The sequence below is a fragment of the Nothoprocta perdicaria genome, unplaced genomic scaffold, assembly GCF_003342845.1.
Source record: "Nothoprocta perdicaria isolate Ctin4 unplaced genomic scaffold, notPer1 scaffold_190, whole genome shotgun sequence".
In the NCBI taxonomy this organism is placed as follows: Eukaryota; Metazoa; Chordata; class Aves; order Tinamiformes; family Tinamidae; genus Nothoprocta; species Nothoprocta perdicaria.
The window spans coordinates 397805-425433 of NW_020455094.1; the positions used below are offsets into that span (position 1 = coordinate 397805).

Genomic DNA, 27629 nt, shown 5'->3' on the forward strand with positions numbered 1-27629 from the left:
GGGCTGCTTGGTGATGGTGGTGGATGAGCATGAAGTGAAAAGGACTGAAGTAGGAGTGCACGGTAAAAAAGACTCGTGACTAAAGCCCAAGAAAAGAAACAATCATAGAATCACATGATCTTTAAGGTTGGAAGGGGCCTTTAGAGATATCTAGTCCAACCTTCCAGCACATGCAGGATCACCTACAGCATGTGGCACAGGATTGTACCCAAGCAGGTTTTGAAGATCTCCAGAGAAGCAGACTCCACAACCTCTCTGGGCAGCCTCTGCCAGTGTCTCTGTCACCCTCACTGTCAAGAAATGTTTCCTTAAGTTCCTGTGGAACTTTTGGTGCTTCAGTTTCTGGCCGTTTCCTCTAGTCCTATCGCTGGCCACCACTGCAAAGAGGCCGCCCCCTCCTCCTCACTGCCTCCCTTGAGGTATTTATAGACACTGATCAGGTACCCCCTCAGCCTTCTCTTCTCCAGGCTGAACAGGCCCAGCTCCCTCAGCCTTTCCTCATAGGGCAGATGTTCCAGGCCCCTGATTATCCTCGTAGCCCTGCGCTGGACTCTCTCCAGCAGCTCCACATCCCTCTTGTCCTGGGGAGCCCAGAACTGGACACAGTCTCCAGATGTGGCCTCACCAGGGCTGTGTATAGGGGGACGATCACCTCCCTCAACCTGCTGGAGACGCTCTTCTTCTTAATGCATCCCAGGATCCCGTTGGCCTTCTTGGCCACCAGGGCACACTGCTGCCTCATGGTCAACTTGTCGTCCACCATGACACCCAGGTCCCTCTCTGCGGGGCTGCTCTCCAGCTGGTCCACCCCTAATTCATACTGGTGTCAGGGGTTATTCCTTCCCAAGTGCAGGACCCTGCACTTGCCCTTGTTGAACTTCATGAGATTTCTCACCGCTCAGTTGTCCAATCAGTCCAGGTCGCCCCGGATGGCAGCACAGCCCTCAGGGCTATCAGCTACTCCTTCCAGTTTCATACCATCAGCACACTTGCTGAGGGAGCACTCCCTCACAAAGGAGAAAGATGGTTTCTTGGCAGGGAGGAATGGATGGTTAAAAGTGCCTTTGGGAAATCATGAACAAAGAAGGTGTCTTGTTTGTTGCCCGTAGGGACAGGACTCTTCATTCTGTAGACTCCATCCACTCACAGCCATGTTGGTTGATAACCACTGCAGCCGTCTGTCCTGCTCCGGTGGCCCCGGTGCTGCGAGCAGCTCGTGCTGACAGGGAGGCCAAGGTGGCCGAGCTTTCAGCACAATGTGGGACTTGCTGCAGCTCTTTGCAGGGCAGCAGGCAGCCAACTAGGGATCTCTGAACCAGAGCTGTGGGAAGGATCCGGGTGCCTAACACCACTTTTGCATATTGGGGAGCAGGAAAGGAATAGGTTCAACATGAAGAAACACAGGAATCTAGCATCTGAGAAGGTTGAAAAGGGTGGGCTGGGGTCTTGTTTTGTGAAATAGGGGAGGCGTGTTGATACATAGAATCACTGATATACAGAAACACTTTTTCAGGGAAAAAATACAGTGAGTATTTGAAATAGAAATTTGAAATAGAAATATTTGAAATAGAAATTGCTTTGCCAGAAGATGCCCTTTCCAGCTTTCAGTACAAGGGTGAAGATTTTTTTTTGTGTGATTTTCCTCTGTTCTGCTCCCCTGTATGAACCAATGACCTCTTCCTGTGTCTGTTTATTTACAAAGCAAGTCTGTGGGATCTCTGTCCTTAGAAAGCAGAAATCCAACCCCTCCTGCTGTGTTAGCACTGCCTCCTTAGGACTTGGTGGTTATGAGTTGAGAAGTATCAGGTTTATATTCATACAGAACACAAGAATATGCAGTAGTGAATAATTTATTTTACTAACATGTATTCACACTAACATTTAGAGATTGTTGATTATAAGTTGGAAGTGTAAGAATTCATTAAAATATATATATCAAGCATATGATAACATGGAGTCTGATTATCCTAATATACAACATTAAAAAAAAAGAGATTAAAACCAAGAGATAATATAAAACAGAATTATCTGTGTATCACAGGAATCCAGTCAGAAAAGCAGGGTATTCACTTTGCAAATGGTTGAGATGCTAAAGGGATTGGCATTTTGTTTTTTTTTTTATCCGTCTTATTTCATGGCCTGCTGTGTTTGAAGCTCCCGTTCTCTCAGCTGCTAGAGAGCAGGTGGGTATGACATTAAGCTGAGTATGCATGGCGAGGAGATACGCCAGTGTCACTCCATCCCAACCCGCTCCCTTCTTTCTCATGGAGCAGCAGTGTGTACTGCCGTGGAGGGGATCATACGTTCTCTGTCAGGGGAGTGACAGGTCTGTATCTAGTTAGCAGTCCAAGGGAGAGGAGAGCCATAAGCCTGTTGGCCATGTAAGGTTTTGCTGGTCACGGTTTCAGCTGCTGTAAAAAGCCCTCCTATATTAGTGCAATAATATGGAAAGGAGATACTAAGCAAAGCTTTCTCTCCTTTCCAAAGCTGTGGATGCAAATACTGCTATATTCTGCTATATAAAGCTATATAAACTGTTGTACTTGTGCTGTGGAAAAAACTTCCTGGAAGAGTGGTCCTTCCGATCTGTTTGGTGGTGTCCACTGTCCCTTTCAACTGTTATAGCCAGCATGGTAGCTATATTTTTTTTTTGCAGGCCATGTGGAAAGCTTGGAAACTTGGCTTTCCAGTACAGTGATGACTCACCTCGGGTTAAGAAGAATCTGCATTTCTAAATAGGCTTGGAAAACTGAGGGGTTGGAAATAAGTCAGCCTTCATTTACTGCAGGAGTCAAATGGCAGGAATGAATATCCTTTTACTGAGCACACTGAAGTGTGTATACTTGTCTTCTGTCACTGGAATCCCCCGTTTTATAAGCTTATGTAGCTGTTGCAGAGCTTGGGAAAACAAACAAAAAATTATAGACTAAAAATCTGGAGGAGAGATTTTGTTCAGAATTATGGCAGAACGGGGAAAGCAACAACACATCAAAGGTGATCTCTGTTTTAAACTCATGTCACTTTTCAGAACTGAAAGGTTATGCAGATGATCCTCCCATGGATTTTCTTCATGGTTTCACCGTGACTCCAGGTTTCTTATATATACAAGTTTTCTCTTCCAGATATGCAATTTAGATTAAATATTTTGTCCCAACTCACTTTGGTCTTGCACATTTTTGGTTTGTTTGGTTTTTTTTTTTTCATTGCAAATTATGTTTGGCTAGTGATGTTACTGACTGCTGCCCATTCTGGAAATGTATTCAGCTGGAAAAGTCTAATTCCCCATGTATTGATTGCCACCATGACAACAACTAGACCAATCAGATTTACACCCAGGCCAGCTTTCACCTACAAAAAAAGAAACATAACAGAGCATGACAAATGATGACTTGATCAAGCATAGTCAATGTGGAATGAAGAAGGCAGAAGGATGCATGGTGAAAAAAGGGCAGGCACAAGCCCATTTTGCCTTTTGTAGAATATACTTTATGTATAAGATGTTAGTATATTGATTTCTATGTGCAGTGGTAATGTATACTGATTTCTAGAGCCATAAAAATCCCAAAGAACGTTATGCATCAGAATGTGTATTGTGGGAGACTTCAGGAGTGATAATCAGAGACATATGCAGCTCATCAGGAGCCTTCTCAGTTTGGCACTTGGACATCTCAATCACACAGTCAGAATGGAGATTTAAACCACACATAGGAGAGTGACTACATGATTAAGTACGGAACTCTGTGACAGATCTCATTTCTTGTAATCTCCCAGCTTCCTCAAGCACTCTGCTTTCTAAACCAACATATAAATTAAAAAAACATGAAGCGTGAGAGGATATACCTGATTTCAAGACTCACCATATCTTTAATCTGGCAGTGCCCATAACTGAAGACAATGGCATTGGGAGGATTACCCACTGGCAGCATCACCGCAAAGGAAATACACATGGTGACAGGAATCAGGGTATATAAAGGGTTGATAAGCAGGGTTTCTGACTGGAAGGAGAAAGGGGGAAGAGAGGTTTCACCATCACTGCTTGTAATTAGGATGAAAAGACCGTCTCTGCTTTATGTGATGATAATAAGATTCTGCAAAACTCCATTTCCTGTCTTCTAAACCTAACAGTAGATTCAATCTTTTTTTTTTTTTTTTTTTTTTTTTTTTTTTTTTTTTTTTTTTTTTTTGGGTAGTGGTAGGTTTTAAAGCTTGTAACTTTCCACAGATTTTTGTTGAGCCATTTCACACTTCAGGAAGGTGGAGTTTGCTGTTGTTAGACCTTTCTTACCCTCTCTCCCACTTGTTCTCCATGTCATTGTGTTGTTTCTTGTGTTTCTCTAGTCACTCAGTGCTCTTTCAATCTTCAACCAAGAGAGATTACAACAGATTGACATGAGGAACTTCCTTCAGATGCTTAAGCTACTGAAAACTGTCTACAGTCCTTTCAAACTATGGTTAGGGAAACTAGGTGTTTGTGGTCCAAACTCAGATTGTGAGGAAAAAACAATGTTAGAATATTCCTTAGAATAGTCCAAAGAACTGTTCTTCTACTATATCGTTCAGTAGTGGTTAAATTTTGCATTTGAATTTTCATTGCTATAGACTTGGTCTATACTAGAATGAAAGGGAGTGCTAACTTCATTCCAGAGAGGGAAACATCTGTGAGCTTCTATTACAGTCAAAAAGAGAGACTACTTTAAGAGGGCAGATAAGGGCACTGAAGGTAGATTACTGCTTTAAATTTCCCTTTAGGAGAGACTTTATATGCTGAGCAGGGATGGATTTGATCCACAAGCCATTCTAATGCAATTGCTTATTTCAAACTGACCATATTTTCATATTATCCCAGAGCTGTTCAATGTAGCATACTTGGGACAGCTCAATACAACTATTTTAATAGGGAAATATGATTTATTCTTGGTAAATAAAGCTTTTCATTACATACAAGCAATTAGGACAGGTTTCTGTAACTGCTGTTCCAGTTTAGAATGTAACTTCTAGCTCTTTCCTCTGCCTTTGTCATCAATTGTTGACTTTATGCGTCCCCTACAAGCCTCTGTTTGCTTTCTGTGTTGGATGCCAGAGTGCTTACCAGGCTACCTTTTTTAGCAAATTTCAACCTGACATAAATTTCACTTATACGCTCTTTTCTTACAAGTAGTTAGTAGGTGTCCACTAACTCATGAAGAACACATTTAAAATGACATTTTGAAGAGTATTCCAACCCTCAAGCTCTGTATTGGCTTCACCACATATTTTGCTGCTTTTCTCATCTTCACCTTCCCTCATATTTAGATTACACTCTCCTTAGGGCAGGAGCTTTACTTTTCACTTCTCCTGAGAGGTGTTGAATGCATTTCTTGGTGCTAACATATGCTTTTTGGGCTTTTGGCTGGAAGAGTTGGGTAATTCTGCTAAACCCGAGACAACAGAGCAATAGCTTGGGAACTGATGCTGGGAACTGATGCTCTTAGCCCATACTTAGCCCCCTGAAGTATCCCCGTGAGCCTGTCAGAAAACAAGGGACTAAAAAAGGCATTGTTTTTACTCACCATGCTGCACAAAATAGGCAGAAAGATGGTTATGGTTGCTGGATTACTAACAAATTCTGTTACCAGGGACACCAAAATGCAGGCTAGCAGCGTTACAGCCCAGTAGGGAAGACTGCTCAAGGACAGCATTTGGCGTCCAATCCATGTGGAGAGGCCAGATGTCTGGAGAAAGGACAGAAATGCAAGCATTATTAAATACATTCACTTCTTTTTATGAGTGAGCTAGATTTCAGTTCAATGCCCAATATAATGTTGTCCATAATACAGAAGACACAAGTTTGGCGATAAATAGCATAAGTTGTTGACAGGCACAGCCTAGAGGCAATAGATCAGAATTGAATAGGCCCAAAACTGATCTTTTCTTTTACTTTGGCATGTGATCTAGAGTAATAAAAAGTCCATTTTTTAAAAAGAGTATAATATGGCACAAAATCTAATTCTATACCTTGCATCCAGCTGCTAAGGCATAACCGCCTCCAACCAACACTACAATCTCCCAGGGCATGGTCTTCTGGAAGTCCTTCCAGGTAATGATTGGATCAAATGTATTAATGTCTGATGACCTTTCACCTTCTCCTATATGAAAATAAAACAATTGTGTAACATATATCACACTGGCATTTTTACAGAGATCTTTGCATACTTCACACCAAAAATAATGCAAAAATCCATGGAATTTATCTGGAGAAATATCTGTGAAATAGATGAGAAAGAGAACAGTAGCCTACTTCTCTGAGCCCGAGGAAATGCAACATACTGATTTCAAATGCTTTGAATTTCCCTTGACAGCTCTGATGATTCGAATAAAGCCTTATGTTTTAGAGTATACGTATTTGAAAGAAATTCTTCCTTTATATATATTTTTGTTCTAACTATCTGCAGACTAGAAAGAAGAGGAAAGACGGATGTTTTCTCAAATAGAAGTGTTTTCTCTCTTCAGTAATTACCCATAATTCTTGATAAAGCTAATTTATGTTGCCAGGTTTTATATGAGAGAATTATTTTTAGGTACCTTAGTTTTTTGTTGAAGTAGAATTTATTTTTTTTTCCTCCTAACTGCTACGTATATCTCTGTATAAGAAATAAACATACAATCATAGAATCATTATGGTTGGAAAAAGTCCTTCAAGATCATTGAGTCCAACTGTAAACCCATCACCACCAGATACAGCTGTAATCTCTAAAAAAGCCTAATGGAAGGAAGCTGTATTTTCGTAAGTAACTGCTATAAGCCTAACATAGCAAACTGATTGATACCTCAGTGTGCTATGAAAATGTGAATGTGAAATGACAGTAATTATTATTACCAACAACACAGTGAGAGCTGCATTGGGAAAAAAACGAACTTTTTAGTCTCCTGTATCTACTGTCTTTTGTACCTATTTGATGAGATTATCAATGACTTCTTCTATACAAATAATGACCAAAATATTTACTAAAGTTTATCTTTGGGAATTTTCCAGATCTATCTGTTACAGTTTTCAATATGGAATTTTGTTTTAGCTTTTCATGAATCTCTTTCCTAGATTTTGGTATCTCAGGACAAACACAGAAGAGATGGTGGTTATGGAAGAGATAAAAGCAAGGTCTGTTTCTTACCTGCTGGATGAGAATACATGATATAGGGCACAAAAAGGGGATTTGATGTAGGACGAGGTAATATAGGAGGAAATGGGATTTAATATAGAATGTATTTAGTGTATCAGAGGATAAAGTGAACCCTGATCTTCCACAAAAATAAAAAGTCTGTTCTTGTGCCACTTAACAGAGAGAAGAAAAAATCCTTACAGGTGTTAAAAATGTGTCATATCTTATTCTTGCCACATCTTTCTCACCTTTTCCCCTTTTTCCAAAACATGGCTTCTTTGCTGGAATCAGGAAAAGGAAAAAACCAAGAAATACGGAGACAGTGGCATCAGTTCGGTAGCCTTGTCTAGGAAAGAAACATGAAGTTGTCATAAAAATGCACTGAGACATTCCCCAACAAGAGACATGGCTCCAAGCCAGTCATGATAGGTGAAGAGTGAAGATGTAGTTCCACATCTGAAGTCTTAGTAACAATCCTTAACAAAGTTATCCCTCCATATCAAGGACACATCTTTTTTCCTCCATTATAAAACTGCCTCCATTCAGCAATTAACATTGCAGTGAAAGAAAAAAACAACCAAACTAACAAACAAATAAGAAAATAAGATCTGTTTTGGTTTATGAAACTATTAACTCAGAGAAATAGAAAATATTATATTTACTAGAAGCAAATAACAGTAAACACATTCTAGGTAAAAGCCCAATAATCCTGAATTGTAAATCGATTCTGAATATTAACTTTAAATACTTATATTCAAAATGCAGTGTTTTGAGGTGTACAAGGTGTGCTGAACTCCAAAGACCATCACAAAATCCCAATAGTAGAAATTATTTCTTTATCTTGACTAGAATGAAAATTTAAAATAATTTGGTACAATAGAAACTGAAAAAAAATTCACTTCAAATCATTTAGCCAATATTACATTATGAAATGTAATTTATAATATAATATTTGCACTATTCAATATATAATTATAAATCATTATTACAGTTGGTTACAGTATGGTAATCTGTACTGTAATACAGTACATTACTACTTTTAATACAAGTTTGATATTACAAGTTTTCAACTTCAGTGTATGGTCCTTTTATTATCTTAGAAGTTTGTTTATTTTACCTTCGCCTTATCTTCATAAGAAAGAATAGTACAGTTTACTGCTGTGTGATGTAGTTTTAGATGTAGTTTTAAAACAGATGTAGTTTTAAAAACAAAATCCCTTAATTTTGAATGGAATTTTTTTTTTTACCACCTGATCAAAAGGGCCTAATGACATTTGGCAGACACAAGTTATTGCAGAAAGTTAGCACACGCAAGCCTATAGTCTTCTGCTTAAGGAACTTCACTTACTTCTCAAAAATAGAGGACCATCCTGGTACAAAGCCAGGCTCACGTGTGAACCACAGCAAGGTCATTAGAATGAAGAAAAACCCAGTCACCATCTCAGGATAGCTAGGGATAAAAAAACAAAACAAAAAAAAAAAAAAAAANAAAATAAAAAAAAAAAAAACAGGAATCAAGCCCAATGTCAATTTGAAAACCGAAGAGCTAATTACAGAAGGAATTGGAAACTGTTCTCAATAAAAAGGGAACAACTTCTAAGTAAAATAGAAAAGATTCTAGCTGCTAAGCAACTAGACCCAATAAAGAATATTGCTAAATATATTAGTGTCTGTATTTACATTTCAATGAATCATGGCAAATTTCTAAAGAAAAATATTTATATTTTCTTTTCATGTATTTGCATCACTGTCAGACAAAATATTGTAACAAGGTAAAGTTCTTGTTACTGTTTGCTTGCTTGCTTGCTGTCACCAATAGATTGCTTGCTATCACCAATAAGGATAATCGCTCACTGGGAGGAAAGGAATTCTTAGGATGGGAGATTAGTCTTTGCTAATAGTTAATTTCTGTCCATCAAAATAAGTATGAGATAAATTAACACAACGACGACAGGTTAAATATAACCTGCATGAACCCAAAAGCAATGCAGAGGACAAAATGAAACCCTGAGAGGCAAATTCTTGAAGTAGGAAGGTGTTTTACCTAATATTTCCCAGTTTCTCATATTCCTCCTGAATTCTTCTCTCTGACATTTCTTCCCGTTTGGTCTTCTTCTTCTTGCTCACAGAACACGTCTCTTTAAAACTGAAGTAGATAGCAGAGTAAGATTAGAGAAAACATTCACGTGAAAAGAAGATGTAAAAACAAAATTAACATCTAAACAGCAAAATGAAAATTTTAGTTACCAAATGCTATTGGGAGAAGATGTGATTGGGGCAAGAACTGACGGTCATGGGACGGGAAGTTATTGCGTGTGACCTTGGGCAATCTGCTTTCCAGGACTTGTGAGAAACCTTGCAGCATGAAGGCAGCATGAAGGCTGTGTGTCCCTGGGCGGCTATGACTAATCATGGAATACCAGTCTGCACCATTCCATGAAAAGACTGTGACACAGGTCATCTCTATAATAGATTTTCTTGTGCTGGAGCTGCATGGTTTCCACTGAGAGCATTTTCCAGTTCAACACGTACAAGGCCCAGCATGGCTTTTGAGCCCACGTTTATCTTAATATTTGGGATCCATGCTAAGCAGTGAGTGAAGGTGTTCTGGAAATCCCCGTAGCTTTCATCAGTTGGCCAGGAGAATGAGAAGGCCTCTCTTTGTATTTCTAGTGTTTTCTAAATTAAACACAGTCAGTGCAGGACTGCTCTGTCTCTGCCACAGATGCCAAGGCAATCAGTGTAGTGTTTTGTCCTGGAGAAACATGTCTGTACTTCAATCAAGAAAACAGAAGCACAAATCCCTTTCAGTGGTGAATACATTTGAAGTTGTACTACATTTAAATGGATCGTGTGAAGACCTCAGTTTATGCAGGTTGCCTTCAAAATTTAACAAAGTCTGGGTATTCAAACCACATTTAGCTGTTTTTTGAGTCACAGCTCTCCATCCTTCTGCCTCTGTTATGTCAGGATATACATACATACACATATATATGAATATATATATATGTACACACCCCAGAATATTCTGTAATGCAGAGAAGTGCAATGTATGTTGGGAAACTTCTGCAACTAAGATAGGCTGAAGTAGGATGCAGCAGCTGGACTTCAATGACAAAAATACATTTGGAGTGGTCTGTGTTTCTTGCTGTTTTAATATCTTGCTGAAGGAGATATCCTTCCTTCTGTCTGGTTCAAGCAAGATTTTCAAAGGGATCTGAGTAGTTTAAGGTGCAGATAGACACTGTCTGATCTAAAAATGTCTTTAGGGGGCTTTTCATTTCCATTGTAATTGGGCTTCTATGCAACACTGTTGTTGTTGTCACATTTAGCATTGCTCTCCATGTCCAAGAGGTTGACTATCCTTACAAACCTTCCTATTAGACTTCAGGAAAATCCACGAGCAGTGGATTCCAGCACTTCTGGAAGTGAATATCTATGCATGTTTCTAATCACCAGTGACTCTAGTCTTTGCTCTGCTTTTCTGGAATAAATTACTTGGTAGGCTTGTTCTCCTTTTCCTTTGATCTAATCCGGAGTCTGCCACAGGGTTTTCTAGGCAAAAGGAAGCCAGACATATTGCTCCAATGAACCAATCAACAGTAGAGTGATGAAACTCTATTTACTAGGAAAAGAATGTGTACTTATCACATTACTTGAATTCAGTAAACATTACATATAGGAATTAGATTGCTGTTTCAACATTTTATATGGGTTGCCATGCTTAAGATGTGAAAGCAGATCATTAGACTAAAAGTCCTCAAAAATATATTCTTTAATGAACTGCATTGAACAGGACTCAGATTAAAAAGTCTCAGAATCAAGTAGCACTTCTCAATAAGTCAACAATGCTTCAGTCTCTGGTAATCTTTGGAAAAGCATTAATCAGCATGAGATCTTGGATGCAATATGGTATTTCAATTATTATAATTAAAAAAAAAGAGGATCATGTTAGAACCTGTTTTCTCTTAAGATTAGGAAAAAAGTCTGATTTACTTTCTCCTTTAATTTGGAGCTACAAGACCCAGAGGACTGAATGAGAGCAGGACATATATACTGACTTCTAAATAACCTTGAAATCTTGAAATCTTGTCAAGGTCAGCAGCAAGCAGAAATCATTATCATCTTACACATTATCCTAGGTGGTACAAATGAATGATGTCAGATAAGCTTAATTTAGAGTAAACTAAATCAAAGTAAGACTACTTTGAATAAGCGTGTCTAGCGTGTCTCCACCATAGTTTAATGCACATTAAGTAATCCACTCTAAATGCTCACATTTAGTCGATTTTCATTGACTTTGCTGAGTGCCTTTACAAAAAGAAGATGTGGTATAAATGGAGACAGAGTTTTTTCCTTGTTTCATCACTTGTTGATAGCAAGTGATTGAATATTTGGGTATTTGTCTCTTTGGCTATGAATCCTTTTTACTTTAATGGCAAATATATATGGAGTATATTTACTTTATTCATATTTACTTTATTTATATTTATTTTAACTATTTATTATGATTATTATTAACTTCATAGAGTTGGGGAGAAATCTGAGAAATAACTTCTTGTCTTGCACTATTTTTTTCTGTTGACCTCAGCAGTGTTTTTGATCTGCATAGGACCACTGTTATATGAATCAAAAATCAGTGAAATGTGTAGTAAGCATTTCTATCAATCAGCAATATTAATCAATACTCCACTCACAAGCAGCAATATCATATTCTGTTGCCTATACAACTCTGATAAGTAACAAGATGATCTTCTGTAGTGGTTCTGTATTGATTTCATTTTTGTAATTTGATACCAGGAGAATCTTTGTTCTGCTTTTGTAATCCATACATTTCTAGTAACCTGAACTCACTTGCATCCCAAGAAGAGCCAATGCATCCAAAACCAAGTCAGTACCAACATGATGAGTGAGATGGGGAAACTGAATAAAAACCAGGTGCCAAAATTCACCACTTTGGCATTTGGATAGTGACTGTAAAGGAAAAAGTTGCGTAAGAAATTGAAAGAGTAAAAAAACAGGTATCTCCAACATGTATGACCACATATACACACACACATGCACACACACTTATATACATATATAAATCTGTCATGGTACAGTAGGAAGGTTGTGTCAGGATGCATTTGTGACAGTAGCATTGCACATGCATAGTGAAGCCCCTTTCCAAAGAATCTAACCATATGTGACATGGCAATGAGCAATATAGCACCTCAAGCCTTTTAGAGCAGATGGTTTGGGTTGTTTAAACAACTTAAAATTCCTTAAAATTCCTTAAAATTCCTTAAAATTCCTTAAAATTCCTTAAAATTCCTTAAGATCTGAGCTTAGTTGTACATCTGTGCATGAGGAGACATACCAACAGTCCTACCTCTTTGCTTCTTCTGAAGGGGGCAAAACTCCTGTCTTTGAGAGTGTTGGGCGGATATGATAAAGCGAACACTTAGCTGTTCACATAGTTGCTTCCCTCTTCTCTGAAGCAAAGGTGCAAGGCAGTGTTTCTATATTCATTTATTTTTGCACTACCAGTCAAAGCAATCCAAGTGCCACTCATTGTGTCCTAAGTTCACCGTCAGAACTGGCTTTCTAAGAATGCCTGGAGCCTCCTGAGATAGATTTTGTGACTTTTTTTTTTTAACATGCATTTCTTTTTCTCTTATTTGTTGTGTTTGCATGATTTTAGTTAGTGTTTGATGTTTTTGAGTGCCTGCTGTCTCCATGGCAATCTGATAGAAATATCCAAAGTAGTTGCTGAAGAAACTAAAATGTTACCATATCTTGAGGAATGGTGGGAAGGACATGGGTATTCATGAACTAAAACTCCCAGTTTCAGTCATTGGTCATTAGCCCTTACTAACAACTTTAGGTAAGAGAAAGAAGAAAATTTCCCTTCAAATATGTTATCTTAAGTGGATTTCTTAGGTTAATAACCCACTTAGAAAGCCACAGAAGAGGTAATGATGCAGTTACCGTCCTCACACATGCACAATATTACTTACTTGTTGAAGTGCTCTAAGAATATGAGGCTAGTGGATGTTCCTATGATGGTCGTCAGCCCTCCAATGGTTGCAGCATAGGAGATACTCAGTGAGAGGCATTTGCAGACCATGTGATCGTGTCTGGATTGATATTGATATTTAGTGCTCAAGTCTAGTTCTGTGGGTTTAGGAGGCAGGACCAATATCTGAGCCTGTAAAGAGATACATTCACCAAAGAAAACAGTAGATTATTACAGCAGCGCAGCCCAGTCTAATACCAAGACACTGTTTCCAGAGAAATAAGAGATTAATGTAAGAGGGAGCAAGTTTTTTTTTTTTTTTTTCTTTATGGGGATTATCTGGGATCAGAACTAGAAACCTGCACGTGGGCCTGTAATTGTTTGGTCTGAGGCAGGAATGTAGGACAAATTGTAATCAGACTTCTGTTCATAATTTGGCCCTGCTCCACTGGAATCTCAGCTGGATATGAGGGCCTTTGTGAGCTGCAGAATAGGAATCTATAATCCTTGAGACTTACGAGCAGCCGCCAAACAAGTGCTTAGTGGACTTTTTTTACTCTAAGAGTCTTTAGTTGGGAAAGGAGTGTTGGGAATGGTGAAAATGCATGATAACTGTCTGGGAGAAAAATCTGTCAGAAAATATTACTTGTAAAGAATATTTCTTTACAATAGTCTCCTAGCAGGGACCATGAAGGGTCTATGTTGGTAAATCAACCTGTAATACTGGAAATAAAGATAAAATATCTTAAGCCAAAATCACCTACAACCCAAGGCTGCAATTTAGGATCAGACAGCAAGTTAGCCAGACAGATTTATTTTTTCATTTGCTTAGTTTTCATTTGGATTTATGTGGTAGGTTCATCATCCCCATGATAGTATTCCTGCTCAAATCTCCAGACATTAAAAGTGAAGTGAGCTTCTGATCTGCAAAATAATCATTGAATGTGTATGGGAAATGGGTTGGGTATAACAGGAAATTATATACCAGGAGGAGAGAATTAGACTTTTTTGGATTTATGAAGTTAGATTCTTTTCAAATATCAATGCAAATATATGTGTTGATTTTAGCCAAGGCTTTTCTAATCATCTACTTTTGATCATCTAATTGAAATCCAAATAACCATCTCTCCTTGGATATACTCAAAAAAGTGGAAGAAATATTATGATGGACTGATGTATTGGAGGATTTTAAGGGATGTTGAACAAGACAAAAAGGAGGTGGATACTAAGACTGCCAAATCTATCCTTTGAAGAATTGAAGGATATAAGCCTGATTTAGTTTCAGTAGGGTGTTGTGCCCCAGCAAATGGTACTTTTGTGTTGACCTATTTCCTGGAGAAGCTTTGCAGAAGCAAGTGGGTAGAACAATCAAATAGAAAGCTAAATTTAAGAATATATAGTGGAATGTAAATGAATACTAGCCATTGGGAGATATCTTACTGAGAGAAGATCTTCTGAAAATACTTGTGTTGGTGGAGTCTAAATGGGAACAAGAACTGGCATAGGATCAAGCCCTGACTGTTCTAAGGTGATGGACAGTGATTTCTTGTTATAAGGAAAAAAAAATATGAAGTCATGATAAGCAGATGATGTTCATCTCTCTCCTTTTCCTCACCTGTTGTGGTTAACATCTCCTTACCTGAGGTAGATGCTGCCTGTTGTTTTTGGACTTCACCGTTTCAACAGAGTTGGCTATCATGTGCACACTATTCATATTCTATGGGGAAGCAAATGCCTTTAGTTTAGTCTTTATTCCAACAGACACTTAGATTACAACTGATTGTGATTTGTAAATATCATGGATAGTGGCTTCTCTAGAGATCCACTATAATTTCAGTTGCAAACTTTATTTTAGAAGCAAAACAAACAGAATCAAAATGCTTAGATTTAAAGGTATAGGTCATTTTATTTTAAAATTATATTCAAATTCAGACTATGGTAGATATTGATACTCTCCCCCTACCATATGCTAAAATCAACAGACTCTTTGCTAGAAGCCATGATTTTTTAGATATGTCTGTCTGATGAGCCACAGCTGCAGAAGCTGGTAATACTTGACAGCAAAATATCATATCTGAACTTGCAAGAAACACAGAGTTTGTGTGCAGTTTGTTGGTCTGCTGGCTGGATCTCAGGTATTCTGTTAAAATATAAAATAAACTTTACAGAGCAGTATTCCCCATCTTGATCTATGAAACCAGACTGATAAGATAAACACGAAGTAGGACAATCTGTAATATATACATCTCTGTAAGCAATCACTCCTTCCTGTTTGAAATAAAGGAACCACAATATGTGTTGCTGAGTGTGACGATTTGATGGCGGTTGCTTTACAAGAGAGTGTAGCTTGGGAGATACAGATATTAACTATGACAATACCTTAGTATGCATCAAGGAACTGAAGTCAGTGGTAGTAGCACTAAAAACAAAGAAAGGAAAATGTACTTTAATAAAGCCTCCCTCCTTTTTTCTCCCTCAAAAGGCTCACACGACTTGAGTGGGAAATGCAACATCCATGGAAGAACTAGTATCTGTTGAAATGGCAAAAACTACCATTTTTTTTTTAGTGCCTCATATGTCATATTTTGAGTAGATACGTAAGAAGAATGCTTATATTCCATAGTTCTAGCTCTAGCTGTGTAGCATGTGGGCTCTACCTCCTTGAAAGCAAAAAATACACATTCCTGATGGTATACTCCTTTCTAAGGATGGACCCCATTCACGGTATACTGAACAACTGGGCTATGCAGCGCTGTCTCTCGTGTCCTACTCTCATTCTTCCTACAAGAGCCTCTTCAGTGTTTTTCTGAGCACCTTCCCATCCTGCATTACAGCTGTCACTAAAATCTGTCCTGGGAGGCTTTTGGACCAAGCAAACAATTAATTGAACTTTCACTTTGACATAGAAATCGTATTTAATTCCAGAAAATGGAATTAGCTATTTTTTTTTTCCGTCAAATTTCAAGCCGTCTTTCAAACAATACCGTCTTAATAATATATCTGCTATGAAATGTCCCTTACATACCTTTCAGTAGGGCTTAAAGAGATTAATGGCAAAATGCCTAAGAATTTGGTTCTATAATGCACAAGAAAACATGTCTGGGATAAAGACAGAAAACAGCAGAGGTACTACGGGATAATGTATTAGTCTTCAGATAATAACTAAACTATTCAGAGCTTCCTGAAACCATCAAGATGTGCAGATAGGATGATAAGGCTTACTTTAAATCAGATTTTAAAATATGTGATCAGAACTTGCTTCTCTTTTGCACATTTATGAATAAAATAGAACTGAATGAAGGACTGTAATTTATTCTTGCTTCATGTAGTAATGTATTCCCTAGAAACTGCGTGATAGCATAGGCCCTGCACAATAGTTTGGTACATTCTCCCATGCATCCCAAAATGCCTGTTATTTTTTGAAATTAATTAGTCATTTCTTAGATCACTCTGGTTTTGACCAAAATTTTACCCAAAATAGAGACATGATTAAAAATGCTAGTGTTTCAAGCTTTTAGAGAACTTTGGGTTTATTAAAATAATTATTTTACATTTTCTACCCTTCTGCTTTGACACCTCTCTCTTGAATGCTCTTGGCAGTTGAGGCTTTCCTATGGAATTCTCTGTAAGTGTCTTCCCCAAGGCATGACCTATGAGCACTCCACACCGTGTTTGGATCCTCTGCATCACTGTTTTTTCAGGGGACAGAAATAAAAATCTGCTGACAGCATTCTTTCACACAGCGTAAACGCAGACATCAATTTAAAAAAAAGTCACTCAAAACCTGAGAAACATTTCCCTTCCCTCTAAAATGACCATAGTGTTAAAAATAAATTAATACCGGTGAGCTTGAGTGAGAGCCAAACCATTACATTAATCCCATTTCTCATACAAGCCTTTGTTGTCAATCACATCTAAAACATTAATTTGGATGCTTCTGTTTGCCCTTCCTGGCTCTAGTCCTGTGTCCATCTCATTGCAACCTGTGTTGGGCTCAAATCTCCAGTCGTGATGTACAGGACTCATTCTTACTCCTCATTGATGAAGATAAGCTCCAGGGAAGCTTGGCCGTGCTTTTCACTGAGACCTGCAATGAACGAAGAGAAGCAGTTCTTGAGGTGAGAACTGAGTTGAGATCCTGGGCTTCAGTCTAGAGACACACCATTGAGCATGGAGAAGTTATTGAAAACAAAATTTAGGAAGAATTCCTACCAAATACAGAGGATATTCAGTATTTTACTGTGCTATATTGTCCTATTCACATTCTTCTGGCTACTCCAGACCTCAACAGGACTGAGTGAGAGGTTCACGTCTCTCGACCTGGTGGCAACACTCTTCCTAATGCACTCTAGGATACCATTGGGTGTCTTGGCCTGAAGGATGCATTGCTGGCTAATGGTCAGTTTGTTGACCACCAGGACTCCCAGGTGGAGCTGCTTTGCAGTACGTCAAATCTCAACCTATGCTGGTGCATGGGGTAATTCCCTCCCAGGTTGGGGAGGGACCCAGCACTTGCCTTGAACTTCACAAAGTTCCTTTCTGCCCAGCTCTCCAGCCTGTACAGATTTATCTCAATGGCAGCACAGCCTGTTGATGTGCCAGTAGTCATCCGTCCCAGTTTTCTATAATCACCGGACTGACTGGTGTACACTCAGTAAAACTCTGTTTTAAATGAACAAAGTAAACCCTAGACATCTTACCTGTCCCAGTGAGATTGTTTTTTGCCACCTTTTCAACTGGACAGCCCAGAAGGGCAGGAAAGTGTAAGCACGTGATGGCCCAGGCAGCTCTAGGATCCAGAGTAGCCTATTCTCTGCTACATTTCTTTCTATTTATTCACAGAGATTTCCCAGTGCTTTTTAGTCACCTGATCACATCCCTTCCTTCAGACCCCATAGAAATTCTACAGCATAAGAAATTAGGACCCATGAACCCAGTACATTTTCTAATTCAATCTAAATAATCCACCTAACTCCATCCTCCAATCACATCTTGAAACTGTGAAAGAAATCACCATGCAAAAAGAAACAACACAAGCCAATATCTTTTACAGTACAGCCAGATATCTCTGACCTCAGTAGAACTTCAATAATATACATCAACTATTCTAGTAACTGATTAATGAAGGAAGAGAGAAAGGAATGGGATATATTGGAAAATACCTATTGGCTTGTTTTCTTCAGTAATGGTGCTGCCTGCAGTACTGATGACCTCATGCTCCTCTTCAGCCTTCACTAGCTCCTGGAGCACTGCCTCCACGATTGGCATCACCATGGCTGTGGTGGATGTGTTGGAAAGCCACATGGAGAGCACCGTGGTACAACACATAAAGCAAAGAAGCAACCTAGAACACAATGCAATGAAACCTTCCTGAGGGACTCACATAAATTTTAGGGGTCCTCCTTGTCCAACATTTCCTTTAGTCAAGTAATAATATTGGATCTTTTTTTTCTCTCTGTGAATGCCAAAATACCTTTCTGCATACAGATAAAATGCTGCCTGTACAAGATAATTCAGCTGAATTCAGCAAGATAAACCAGCACAAGATAATTCAGCACTGGAAACCCATTGTTCCCACTTGGAAGTCATTGTGTGAGGTGAGAACTAGTGATTTTCAGGACATTCAAAGTTACTTTAAGAATACTTTTGGGTTTTGCTGAGTAACAGGGAAAAAGAGAGCAAAGACTAATAGGTTAATCAACAGAAAACTGAAAGCAGTGGGACAAAATGCTGATGGATTAAAGGTGAAAAAGAGAGAAAACGTGTAAGCCTTCAAATTCTGAATGCTGATTGGGTTGAAACAGTTACCCAAAACAGAGCCAACTTTTCCTTGTGGAGGGGGAAATTTGAGGTATTATTTGTTGTTTTAACCTGCTGCTGACAATAGCAAATTATACTGAAGTCAAAGACACTCACATGCCTGGCTTAGCTCCAGCCACCATGACCATGCGTAGGGCGATTCTCTTGTGGAGATTCCATTTTTCTACGGAAGCTGCCACACAAATCACACCCATAAGGAGCAAAGTTGTGTTCTTGAAGTATTCAGCAGCCACCTGCACTCAGGGCAAGCAGGAACCATGCAATTAGAACAGCAGTAATTACCCTTCAGGGAAGGTAAAGAACATAATTTTACTGTATGAGTAGAAGGATGTGTTTTTTTTCTCTCTACAGAAAGAATAAAAGGGAGCTGGAGAAGCTGAAAAATTCATCAGTCAAAATTCTCTCTTTAATCTATTTAATTTGGTGCTTAAAAATAACCATACTTTTTTTACCCACTGTTAGAGGGTTTCTCAGCTTTGGAAAGAAGGCGAGAGCTCTTATTGCTTTGAGTGGCATGTTTGTTGCATGGAGTTAATCATATCCAGGTAGGTCCAAACTGTAACAGTCACAAAGAAACTGCACTGAGGGCATCCAATCGCATCCTTTTTCATTCTGGAAATGTAATTGGGTATATTGCCATAATGTCTTATGTCTTTCTCAACAGTTGGAAAAATCATGGTTATTCTAGAACTTACAGTATTAAAAAAAAAAAAAAAAAAAAAAAGCTTTTGGGACCCACAAACTGTGTGCTAGTTGTTTTCACAGTGGAAAAATATTTGCATTTTAATAAACAAAGATGTAAAACTTAATTTAAAAAAAAATTTAAAAGGGATGATAAAAATTCAATAACTGATGTGGGGAAAAAAATCAAGAGACCATGAATGGGACTTCAAGGCAGCGTTGTCAAACATGAGACTTGCAATGACATCAGTAGATGTTCTGTGAACGTGCTACAAAAATAACAAAGGAAACAAATGAAAACATACACACATACAGACATAGACACATGAATGCACAAGTACACTTTCATGTGAATGCAAACTTAATGAGAAAATTAAAAGAAATAAATGAAAATTCAGGGTCTAGATGAGTTTTGTATTTGGTTCTAATGAATTCTTTCATAGCTGCTTCTGGCATATTTTTCTAAAAACATTGGTTCTTCAAATTAAAACTGTTCTTCTAACCAAATGTAGGGTCCGGCAAATAGACACAATTAAATTTAGCAGGAGCAACATTTCTTCCATTGTCCTCAGTCATTCTTCAATGTCTCCACAAAAGTGCAAGAACGACACCAATGGTGTTTTGTGAATGCTTAACACTTACTGTAGTAAGTACATGATTTATATTTATTTAAGAAATCCCCATGGTGACCTAAATAGGCTTGTCTGTCATGTTTGTGTGCCAGAACTGTTAAATATCAGTTTTCTGGCTTTCTTCCATTAGTCTCTGTTTCATTAATTTTATTTCCCTGCTGTGTTATCATAAAAAAAGGTCTTGAACTGAATGAAAGGAATCTTTGAGCCAGCAGCACAAAGAATCTGTTGTTTCTCTTTATCCCCTTCACAGTCAATTTGGAGAAACAAGTGAATACTAATGTTCTTATAAACTCTCACGTACACACACACACGGAGCATACAGACTCATGTGCTTAAGCCTCTGTGAGTCATGTCAGGCTTAAACTGCAAGGCAGGAATTCTGCGCTTCTATCGCACACTAGAGAAGCAGAATGGAAATACTACAGCAGCATCAGACTCACTTTTTAAAAAATCTAAGTTTCTATTTTCTGTTCCTTAAGCAAATAATACATTCTCTGCAGCAGTTTCACTCATTTAATTTGATACTATTTTATATTTCTCTCAGGCTCCCCCTAAATTTTGCATCTTCTGTGGTGTTTTTTAATGAATAACTACTTTATGTTAAGGGGAAAAAATGTGTTAAATGTGTTGTTATGAAAATAAACCTAGTTATATTACATAGCTATTACACCATTAAGAGGAGTGAAACAGGTTGTAAAACTCTTGATTCATTATTGACTACATTCATTTATGGACATGCCCTGAGCTAAATTGTGTTAGAACAACTTTGTGTTTGTTATATATTATTCTGTGTTCTTATCTGCATTTCCAGTCCCTACAAAATAACTTGGACAATCCTCTCCCCGCAAAAAAAAGACAAGAAGAAGGCAGAAAAAAATTTGTGGACAGAATCAAATGATCTTCTTCATTTATTACGATAGAAATAGACATTCAAAAGACTGTAATAAGTAAATCTAGAGTTTATCTGTACAAGCCCATCTTTCACCTTAGAACTCATAGTTGTAAGGCAGTGCTAAGGTTAAGATGCCTTAAGAAAAAGGTTTAGACTTTCACCTAGTTAATAAAATTAGTTAGTGTTATATAGTTCATGCTAATACTGTCTTCAGGAAACATAACCTTTTGCTTTAGACATCATCCATAATAAATAAAGTTGGAAGGAAACTATAATTGCTGTAAACATGGTTTTGGAGGAATTGAAAGATGGAATATCTTCATACAATAGGGGTTGAGAACTGTTGGTGATATACTAGCTGATAGGATAGATACCTTTCTTGGCCATTCCTATGTCTGTCCGTCTTTGGTAGAAGAAAGGTTTGCCCAAGGTACAAATTTTAAGAAGTAAACCTCTTCTCTCAAACTCCTTAGTCCTGATAGTCCACTAGTTTTATTCAAATAATTGACTGAGATTAAAAAAAATACGATAAAAAAGTTGACTCTGGTCTGACCTCACTGGACTTCATGACTCCAAAAAGTGGGTATAGGAAAGCAGGAACTAAGGCTGCGGCACCAAGAGGTACTGCTTCAGATACCCAGTACACAGCTGTCACGATCAGCACATAGGCACACGAAGCTTCCTGTAGGGAGAAATCATTGTGGTCACAAGTTATTACCTTAAATTGTTGTGGAAGATTTTGTAAATATGTTCAGAGAGCTTATCCTGCTGAGGACCAAAAATGCTTCGCTAGGACCAGGCAAGAACCTGCTGAGGTGCTTTTATCCAAATGTAGGCTGCCATCCTGAAGGCCATCACATTCAACTGTGACTCCTTGGATGAGCATGTGGACCTGTTATTGCTACATGGCCTTTTCTTCAACACTGGACAAGCCCAGAAACATGGAGTTTTCAGGATCAGATGGAAATTTTGTTATTCATCATAGCAGTTATACAGTGCATGTTATAACCATTATGCATTTTGTAACCATAAAGTTATACAGTGGCTGCTTCAAGAAATACCTTGAAAGGCTGTTCTTTTTAGATAGTACACAAGTCTAAAATGTAAAATAGGCTTTATTTTCTTAATTAATTTCTAAAGACGTTGGGAGAAGCTCAGAGACCCAAAGGACTTAGGGGGCACAGGCTAAAAACCATCAAGTTAATCCAATAAATTTACTCTGTCCAAGTTTCTGGGATGGAAATTCTTGACAGTGTCATGGCAAGAACCCGTAGTTTGTGAAGGAGAAAAATGGCATCTACCTCACATGTTACAGGAAAAACAAACAAGCAAACAAACAAAACAGCTAGTCCACAAAAGATTCTTTTTTTTCAGGTAGATATGTCTTCATTTATGACATCCAGTAGATGCTCAGTTTGTTATGCTTAGAATTCTAAGATTTCCTCTATCCGTTGGGGTAAACTGATGGGTTTATGGAGTCTAGTAGATCTGTACTGATTTACAACAGCTAAAAATCTATCCATTCCTCATCATTCAGTGCATGTTTCAGAACAGAGCAAATCTGTTGATTCTTAACTTGCAATGGCTAGTGTTTAGAAAATCCGCTGTTCATAGATGACTATTTGAACTGTGGTCAAAAATAATTTAGTTATTTTTTGTTTCTTGTTTGGATGACTCCCAAATCAAGCAGCTTTCAATATGTCACATGAGCAAATTCAATAGATGGTTGTACAAATCAATGAGCCTATGTGACTATCCATTGGTTTGCAATGAGCTTTGTAAATAAGGCAGCAAATTCTTGACCACTCTGCAGTGATCTAAATTCATTGGAATGAACTAGCAGCTTTTATCTAAACCCATTATAGGTTATATTATGTAATGCAGGGCAGTATTACTCCATTTCTGTTTTTTATTAGAGTTCATAGTAATAATAGCCCAAACACAGTCCAAGAAAACATTAAGACAGATTTCTATGAGTCATTTCTTCTACTTATTTGAAAACTATAGCCAGACTTATTCAGAAGCCTGGTATTAGCTGTCAGATCCAGGTCTGTTCCATGTTTGAGAAATATGTAACATTAAATACTTCTGATTCCAGTAAATAACCTCACAAAAATAATTGAAATGAGAATATCAGGAAAAATAATTATATAAATAATGATTATTGAATCAAAATAAAAAATAATGATTATTGAATCAAATAAGCTCCAATGACTTTAAGGATTATAAGGAGTGTCTGAAGTGCTACTGGACAAGTAGACAAACTAAGGTTTGGATTGTTCCTTCATGATTAGAAAAGCACATTTGAAATTTCAGATCATGTACAAATATGTACCTATTTGTTTCTCTTCACATGATTCACTAGTACTCTATAATCAGGTCCTTTAACAAAATACAGTAAAATAATGTGTTAGAGTTAGAGCTTCATTATTAAAACTGTTAGTACGTGAGGATGGATGAAACCAGAGTTTGGGGGTTTCTTTTTCATATTAATATATTACAGAGCAAGCATTTTATGAAATGCCCTTTCTCTATAGTTTGAAACTCCAAGAATTGGTGTTAAATAGCAGCATCAATCTTTAATTTTAAAAGACATAATTTTTAAAATAATCTGCAACAGGAAAACAATATTGCTTTAGGTGAGGATCACAAGGCTTACTGGCTGAAAAGCATTAGCCAACTCGCTGCTTAGTAAACTTTTGCTACATTAGATTTCATGCTTAATATTCCATAGAAAGCAGAATTAGGGTCATCTTTGTGACTGTGTAACACTTTTTTATTATTATTAGTTCCTGTTAACAAACTACATTGTTTTTTGTTTTTGTTTTGTTTTTTTTTTAAATAATTGTTTTAAAATATTATTTAAAAATAATTTTAAATTATCCTTCTTCTATTTCTTCTTCTGTTCCATAATTTTCTGTAATGCCTTTGAGCATAGACTGTTACTCTCTGTTGCCCTTCATGTTTAGTGATAAAGTAGACTAATAGTGGTAATGGGATAGAAAAAAGGAAACATCATATCTATATCAAAACCTGGTTGGAATGGGCACTGAATCTTTGTGTAACCTAAAAGTTGACCTGTGGTCAGTTTACAAAGAAAAATAACAGAAAATACATTTTTAAATGGCATAAAAATTGATAGCAAGTATTGGGGAAACAAAGTTGGATGAACTCTGCTAAAAACCTATTATTTTCTGATATTTATTCTGAGTTCCTTAAACCAGTTTGTTTCCAGAAGAAATCATACAAAAGTTATTGAACAAAATATTGAACAAAAGTTATATATTTAACTAATGGTTACTAGGTCTACTAAGTATTGGATTGATATTAATTGCATAATACTAATTATTTTCAAGCTTCTCCTTTTTTGTACAGTTGAAAATGACTGTTAACCCAACCTACGGGCTTAAAGCAGGAAGTAGGAAAACACAGTGCAATGAGCTAGGATAAGATGGTTGGAGGACCTATAACCTACCTTCATTTAATCACTTAAAGGAGAGGAAAAGAGGAACTGAAACTAAGCCACAGATAAAATATTCCTATATGACTTCTGATGTCACTAAAGTATATGAGGATCTCAGAGTGGTTCGAAAGAAGAATAAAATCTGGGTTGAATTCTTGCCCAGTTAGAGATGTGTTTTGCATATCTTGCATGCAGTCATGTCTTTAATCAGTCAAAGAATAAAGCAGACTTTGGATTATCATCTCTGAATGGAAGGGATCACACTGTGATTCCTTCCCTTCAGCTTGTGTGAATTAAACCTAAGGTGAATTAAACCTCAGGTGAATTAAAGCATGCTAGGAGTGGCTCTTTAGAGCACATGCTATGCCTTAGGGTCCATCCCACTGACATTGCAACTTGAGGTGTCAGCATCACCTGATGATGCATGTCTGTCACATTTTAGCCTCTCTGGCTGGTTCTTGAGGAGCTCAGGAACAGAGCATATGACTTCAGATGGGCTCTGGGTAGCCACAGGATCAGGCACCTCAAGAGATCATCCATGGTGCAGTCAGTTTCCATGGCACACTTTCTGATATTGCAGGTGACTTACACACAATCACAGAATCACACAGAATTACAGAATGATTAAGGTTAGAAGGGGCCTTTGGAGATCATCTAGTCCAACACCACTACATAAGGAGTTAACCTAGAGCACATTGCACAGGGTTGCATTCAGGCGAAGAGTGTCCTGTCAAGTGAGTTTTTAAGGTTTAAATATGTCCTTAAGGGCATTATTAATACTTCTGGGTCAATTTCATGGTTATTTTTGACCATCTGTGATCATTCAGACTTACAAAAAGTGGATATAAAATACAGTCTGATAGCTTTTTACATCACTTTACAGAAGAGCAACATGAACTATAGAGTTATAATACAGAGGAACCTCTTCCATATAGCAACAGTTCTTGCAGCAAAACTGTCACTGAAGTTGTTTCAAAATAAGTATGATGATATCATAGTTCCCATTTGAAGGTTATTGAAGGTATTCCTTATTGCTTCCTGTGCCTCTGAATCCAGTACTGAACTAACATGAATAATACATTTTAGTAAGGATCATAGAGGATATAGATCATGTAATAGTTACAGTGCCATATGAACACATCAGAGAGAATCTATTCTTACGTCATTCTTCCAGTGGGCTGGGGAGATGAAAGACTTTTAAAACAAGCTTCTATAAAGAGGTAAGACTTGCTGTTCTCTAGAGACAAGTGTGACTACCTGCAAAAGCTGACGGAATGCAAGTCAGGCAAGATTGCAAAAGCAGCCTCAGACCACGTAGTAAGAGTCAATTGAGCCCCCTCCATGCAGAAGAAATGGAAAACCACTTTAACAGCATAGCCAGGAGATGCGCTCTGAAGTTCAAAGCAGGAAAACTCACTCTAAAGTGCAACGTACAATTCTCTAGTGTTGGCACATTTCCTTTCTGTGAATCTTGTTTCTCTTTCCAAACAAAATCCTACAGTTTTGTTTTTGTAAAGTGCTGCACAGTTTCTAATCCCTTCCACTTCTATTTGATAAAGCAGTACTATTCATAAATCTTCTTGGTACTGGAAGGAAGAAGTAACCTATAGCAGGTCATAGAAGGGAATGGAAATCAGTGCACCATTGGGCCAGATATATTGCTAGCTCTATGGAATCCGCAACTACAGCATTTTTAATATCTTGCAGATGCTGACAAGTTAATTATCACCATCTCTGTAAGATAGAAAAACACCATTACCCTATGCCTTGCAACTGCAGAAACAGGCATAAAGAATTGTTGAGAATATGCAGCAACTCCTAAACAGTGTTGGAGATACAAACAAATTCATTTCTATTTCCTGCTCTGCACGTTAAGTACAGACTGTTTCCCCCTTTGTATTGCTCGCTATGTCTCTGAGCCATCATACACTAGCTACTGCCAGAGCTGCAATGCTGTGCTTAAGGTGTCTACGCTTGATTTAACCTGGTGCAGTCTGTGTATGGTCCTATGTGACCATAGTCCTCTTGAGACCTAGCTCCCTGCTGTGCTCTTCTGAACTGCTGTCCTTTAAGTTCATCCTAAATTGAAAATCCCACCATACACACTTACAAATAAAAAAGAAGAACTCTTAAAGTATTCGTTTTAAATACCTATACTGAAAGAAAGCTTTGTCATGTTTGTTCTGTTTCCCCTCACACAAGCACACTCTTGCAAAAATAATAATAATAAAAAATCTCTGCCTTAAAATAGTGCTTCACTTTGCTTCACTCATGGTTCTTCAACTTTGCTTGTGCCATGACTCGAGATGACAGTTATGAATACTCTGTGACTTTTATTTCATAATTCTTCAGATCTGAGTCCCTGATACTTCTAAGAGCAATGTTTACTTAGATCCTCACCTTTCTTTTTACCTACTCCAGATTCATTCATCACGACACTCTACTGCACTCAGAGACTTTGTTAAGAAACAAAATGAAAAAGTACTTACACTGCTGGGATATAAGAGTGGCAAAGGAAGCAGCAGAAGTGGAATGAGAAAAACCAGCAAAAGATTTCTGGATCTGAGAATTTCCTTCACCATTGCCATACTCCTTTACTTCAGTTGCTTTCTTCCTCGTCAGATACTCCAGTTTCAGCTCCAAGTTCTCCTTCACTTTTGCCCAACTAGTCATGTAAAAGTGCCTTTCTTAATTTATTTTTTCTTCAATTTGATGTTTTGAAAATAAGATTTAATGATTTTTCTATTAAAAAGACATTCAGTTTAGGTAGGACTCACCAACTCATCCAAATGATTATCACAACATAACACGCAGAAGTTTTCAAGCTGGAGCATAATGATCTCTGGACAATATTTATTTTAAAGTCAGAATCACAAGTGTAGCAGCGCTTACTTCTCATCCCCATGTTTTTGGAGACATTTCTCTTCCATTGTCTTCCATTTGCAGTAATGTAGTTCCTGTTTTCATAAACAAAGTCGAATATTTCTATAGCTGCTTCCAGGAT

At 37.8% G+C, this 27629-nt stretch overlaps 1 protein-coding gene across 1 annotated transcript; it reads right to left on the reverse strand.

Moving 5' to 3' along the window:
* Positions 1-3210: 3210 nt before the first annotated feature.
* Positions 3211-27213, reverse strand: SLC13A4 (solute carrier family 13 member 4). Its single transcript, XM_026037109.1, has 16 exons — positions 27115-27213; positions 21716-21844; positions 19051-19187; positions 18297-18478; positions 17167-17221; positions 15514-15553; positions 14774-14851; positions 13136-13326; positions 11991-12110; positions 9181-9282; positions 8485-8586; positions 7385-7482; positions 5995-6125; positions 5550-5711; positions 3858-3995; positions 3211-3348 (listed from the first exon to the last, which is right to left on the reverse strand). Exons 1-16 carry the CDS (start codon positions 27211-27213, stop codon positions 3211-3213), a joined length of 1902 nt encoding a protein of 633 aa, XP_025892894.1.
* Between the last annotated feature and the right edge of the window lie 416 nt (positions 27214-27629).

Bases quoted from the DNA above. Each gene is read 5' to 3' on its own strand.
- SLC13A4 (XM_026037109.1), bottom strand. From the start codon at position 27,213: ATGGCAATGGTGAAGGAAATTCTCAGATCCAGAAATCTTTTGCTGGTT. The intron at 18,479-19,050 runs GTGAGTGTCTTT...ATTGTGTTCTAG, and splicing joins GCTGGAGCTAAGCCAGGCAT to GTTGCTTCTTTGCTTTATGT. The intron at 12,111-13,135 runs GTAAGTAATATT...TTTCCTTTACAG, and splicing joins TTCTTAGAGCACTTCAACAA to TCACTATCCAAATGCCAAAG.